Source organism: Lupinus angustifolius, chromosome LG15 (assembly GCF_001865875.1).
Source record: "Lupinus angustifolius cultivar Tanjil chromosome LG15, LupAngTanjil_v1.0, whole genome shotgun sequence".
Taxonomy (NCBI): domain Eukaryota; kingdom Viridiplantae; phylum Streptophyta; class Magnoliopsida; order Fabales; family Fabaceae; genus Lupinus; species Lupinus angustifolius.
The window spans coordinates 8,670,827-8,676,055 of NC_032023.1; the positions used below are offsets into that span (position 1 = coordinate 8,670,827).

The window sequence follows — 5,229 nt, forward strand, 5'->3', positions numbered from 1 at the left end:
TTGATATCGCTGGTTTAATACACTTGTTTTATACCAATTATGTATATTACATGGAAGCATTTGTTTATGATACCATTTGTTTATGCCTTTTCCATTTATATACCACCACTCGTTTGTTGAAAGTTAAGCACAATTAGATCAATGCAATAGATTTGAAAAATGATAAGCATTTGTTCATCCATTGATCAAATGATTACAAAAGTGATATAAACAATTCATAATTCAATTTGAAAGCACAAAACCAATTCATTCATAGCATGTTATGTCATTACATTTCAAGTTAAAACACAAAGACAAACTAACCAGTTTGAAAAATTACAATGCAATAGCCAAAAGATTACAAAAAACACAAAACTCCTAAAAACAATACCTAACTAGGACACTGTAGACATCCTAAGCTAGCTATGAGGCGGTTGCAGAAATCCACCAAAGGAACTGAACAAAAAGTGAAGCTACATGAATCAACTATAATTCTCTTCATCTTGTCTTCGAAACTCCACCATGAGCCTATCTTCCATATATTATATCCTGGATACAAATTCTTGGTTCCTTGAGTCAAATGTCTTAATTCCAACTCATGTTCTTGAAGTTTACCAAATAAAGTTGCGAGCATCATTTATTCCAAGTCCTTTGACTCCATGATGGCAGTCACATTGGGTTGCCATTTCCTATTCAGGCATCTTAACACTTTAACAGTTAGTTCAAGTTTGGAAAATGACTTATCTAATGCAATGAGTTGATTAATAATTTGAGTAAATTATTTTTGCAAATCAGAAATAGACTCATGTGGAAACATACAAAATAACTCATACTCATGCATCAATGTAATTAATTTAGATCGTTTGACCTCACTAGTGCCTTCGTGGGTTACTTGTAAAGTGTCCCACATATTTTTGGCACTATCGCATTGAGAAACTCTGAAGAACCCATCGTATGAGAGTGCACAGGTTATAATGTTTTTCGCTTTCAAATCAAGTTGCACTTTTCTCTTTTCCTTGTTGGTCAAGAGACTTCCAGGTTTCTCTTTCATTTCTCCGTTCACTATGTGTAGTGGAACGAAAGGTCCATATTCTATGGAATCCTAAATTTCTGTATCAATGGCCTCAATAAAAATCTTCATTCGGATTTTCCAGTACCCCTCGCCACTGAAAATCGGAGGGTAGTCGATGGATGCGCCATCACCGCTAAACAGGTTAGAAAAGCCCATGGAAAAGTGCCTAGGACCAACGATCTAGGCGGCTAAGCTAGCACAGTCATACTAACTTTGATACCACTTGTTGGGTCCCACAGGGCTCTGTCACTCACCTAGAGGGGGTGAATAGGTGATACGGTACACGATTACCGTTACTCGATAAACAAAGAGAAAACTTATACACAATTTAATCAATTATACACAGATGTAATCGATTAACTCGATCTACTATTAATCGATTATTTAGTTCAGTTTCAGTGAAAATAGTTTTCTTTCGATCTCCAAGATTACCAAGATTCTACTAAAGTTATATGCACTTGTTACAGTCAGTTAAGAACAAGAAATGCACAATACAGAATATGCAATTAACACAGAATTATATGCATATCAAGTTAAGTAAAACAAGTAATGAGTAAATGTAAAAGATAAGGGAAAAGAAGAATGAGACATAGCTTTTATCCTGGTTCGTTTGCAGGTCCACTTGAAAACTGTATCCAGGCCTCCCCTTCTGATCTTGGGAGATTTTTCTTCACTATGGAAAATCAATATTCGTTACAAACACACTTCCAATACAAGACACAAGATGCTATTTTCTTGATCTCTATGAACTTGACAACTTTGGTTTGACCTCTCACTCTGGCCTACTAAGATCTCATATCCTTTCGCGATTAGGCCCCAACCATGTATCGCTCAATGCCAAGACCTCTTGCTTCTCGTGAAGACACATCTAACAACAACTAGGATTTTTCCTAAACATATTCTCCTTCTATGGTGATACAACACATCAAGAGAATATGTTAATGTCTTAGTCTTATAATTTTCTTCAAGTTATATGTGCACCTCAATGTGCAGATTTTACACTCTTCTCACAATCTAAGAACCCTTCTAAAAGATCTCACAATTACAAAACAAAATGCGTGAGATGCAAGGTTTCTTTTTCAACAAAAGATTTGACAATAAAGCTCAATGGGTATCTTGTAAAGATTCACCTTTTTCTTTTCTCAAAAGAACACTTTGAAATCTCTCTAAGGATATGAAAGTTAGAGTTTTAGATTTCCTGAATAATATGTGTAAACTCTTTATTTCCTAAACGTGTTCTAACTCTATGAAACGTTTTTCTCCATTATGAAGCAATATGAAAAACTTGGGTTAAAATACTATTATGTTGTAAACTACAGTTAATCGATTATACTTAATCTTAATCGATTAACGGGTTCTTGAAAATAACAAAAAACAAAAAATAGTAACAACCCTTAATCGATTAACGAGTTCCCAAGAAATCAATGATTAATCGATTAACATATCTGTTAATTGATTAATGGTTTTCTAAAAATATATTTCAATTATAATGAACCTCCTACATGATTTATAACATAATGATGCATGCCTTTGAATGATGTATGATTTAAAAACAATTTTTAAATGCATTCGAAACATATAATCATGTATGTATGTATGTATGTGCATGTAAAACATGTATGTATGTAAATATCATTTTAGATATGATTGATTTTAGCTTGTGAGACTTTCATTGGGTTCATCCTAGCCCAGACTCTTACTAAACAAGCATCTTAAGACCTAATAAAGATATAAAAATACTTAACCCCTAGATCCTCTTTTAAATGTTTTGCCTTATATGAACTTGAGTCTTGACTTTATAGTTGTTGTTTGTTGATTTGCTCATCCTCTCAAACTTGTCCTTGAACATTTAATCATATTGTGGATCCTTGTCTTTATGAATATTTTGTCTTCATCAAACTATATGTGTCCTTTATCTTTATCAAAGCATATATGATGCATGCTTGCATTTTCAAAAGTAAGATATATATTGAAGTAAGAAGTGAATTCTAAAATCTAAAAAAAACAATATTAATAATGGATAAATAAATACTTTCCATGAAATTAATGACTAGAATATCACATTAGAACTTACATCGAAAACAGGTAAACGCCTACACCAGTCTCCAATTCAAATACTTATCCGAGGAACAAAGACAAGCTTCGTAGCTTGACTCATATTCTTCTCTCTCTTCGCATTTTCCCAATGCACATCTTTTCCTTTTCTCTTCCTATGTAAAAAAAGCATTTATGTGTTCACATATTTTTCTTTCTCGAAAATAGCACCAAAACTTGAAAGCGCGTTGTCAAGTTTTTTTTTCTACGGTCAAAATTAAATACTATTCTCTCTTTTGGTTGGCACGTCGTGACTAATTCCCTTTTACACATATTTATAGAAAAAATAACCCAACAATTTATTCCATCCGAACCTTTTTCAGATCGAAACTGTGGCATTGTTTTCAGAAATTATCACAACCTTTTTTGGCCTCTGGGTTTTCATATTTCTCTTACCTTTTTACCCTTTTTTTATTTCATTTCTTGGTTATTTAATTAAATTACTGGGTTTTGGAGTTTTTAATTTTTTCTACGGTTCAATTTTATTATTCCTTTAAATTTGTTTTATGACAAAGGCAAAGGGGTTCTGAAGTTTAGGGTTTATGATTTTTTGTTCTGTAATTGACTTCAAAGTGATCTCATTTTTTAAGCTATTAGTTCTGATTTTGGAATTTGAGGATAGCAAGTAAATAATCTAAGTGGTGCAAACAAGAAGAATGAAAGGTGTGAGTAGGATAAAAAAGAAGCTGCATTTTAGCAAGATCTATTCATTTGCTCGTGGTAAAACAACTTTCAAGGGTGATCATTCACATATTGGGGGACATGGCTTTTCCCGGGTAGTTTTCGTTAATGAACCGGATAGATTCGATGGCGAGGTTAGGGATTATGCAGATAATTCTGTTAGGTCTACAAAATACACTGTTGCCAATTTCGTCCCGAAGTCGCTGTTTGAGCAGTTTAGGAGGGTAGCTAATTTCTTTTTCTTGGTAATCGGCATCTTGGCACTCACGCAGCTTGCTCCTTATACAGCTGTCAGTGCTATCCTTCCGCTTTGTGTCATCGTTGGGGCAACTATGGTGAAAGAGGGCGTTGAAGATTGGCGTAGGAAAACGCAGGTACTATGTTCTGTCCTTGTTTGAACTTTGATTTCATATTGTAAGTTGGATTTTCTTAAACCTTATGTTGTAGCAGTCTTACATTAAGATTTTATTGTGTAATAGAATTGTTATATAATTATTGTAGATTGCACATTTGTTATGATATATTATTATTTTCCTTATTTTTGGCTTCATTTTGGGCGACTAACTAATGCTCCTAGTCTGTATATTGTATCAAAACCTTGTATAGATATTAACACAGCAATGATATTTAGATTTCTCTCGTTCAACTACTTTTTATCTTCAAAGCGGATGCACAAGTCTGTAGATTCGAACCGAATAAGATTGATATATAGTTTCCTATTGTCTTTATATTTACATTTTCAATGCGACTCATGTATAAAGCATATGAGACATTAAGAGTCCAATAGCTTGAACAATACCAGTAATGTTTTCTGAGATTATGAACTTATTTTGGTTTAAGAAGCTAAAAGATTCTATTTGGTAATAACTTTGTTTAAACTGTGGACAGAAAGAGGATGTTCATGGGAGTCATAAGGTGGTTAGGGTGGAGGGTTTAAGGAGTGGAGTGATACGGAGGTTGGGGGTTCAAATCTCACCGACTAAAAAATTCTAACATTTGCCTATAAAAAAGAAAAAGAAAGAGGATGTTCATTTTCATGATCCATGATGGATAGCTTAAGGAAGATCTAGCTTGTTTGTTTAGATCATTGGTATGAGTTGTTTGAAAAAGGTTGAAGTGCAATTACTTAGTGGTTTGGTCATAAATCTAGTATTTGCTAAAATAATCTCAGATTTCATGATCATTTTCTTACTTGCACTTGAAGAGTCTCTTTAAAAATTTGTCATAATGACAAAGTAGTGTGCGTTTATATTCTGCTACGATGTGTCCCATATTTTATGGTCTGTGCAAATTTGGTTATGATTCTCATTTTTTCCTGTATAATGAAATATCTACATACAATTAAAATAAAGTTCTGTGTTTGAAAGAAAAAAATGTTCATTTACCATTGTTTATTTCATAAC

At 33.2% G+C, this 5,229-nt stretch overlaps 1 protein-coding gene across 1 annotated transcript in view; it reads left to right on the forward strand.

Moving 5' to 3' along the window:
* The window catches only part of LOC109328198 (putative phospholipid-transporting ATPase 9), an 18,617-nt gene continuing 17,024 nt past the window's right edge, over positions 3,637–5,229 (forward strand). The window contains exon 1 of the mRNA XM_019561546.1: positions 3,637–4,200. Within this exon, the coding sequence (XP_019417091.1) occupies positions 3,802–4,200 (399 nt within the window). The 5' untranslated portion in view covers positions 3,637–3,801. The remainder of the gene's footprint in view (positions 4,201–5,229) is intronic.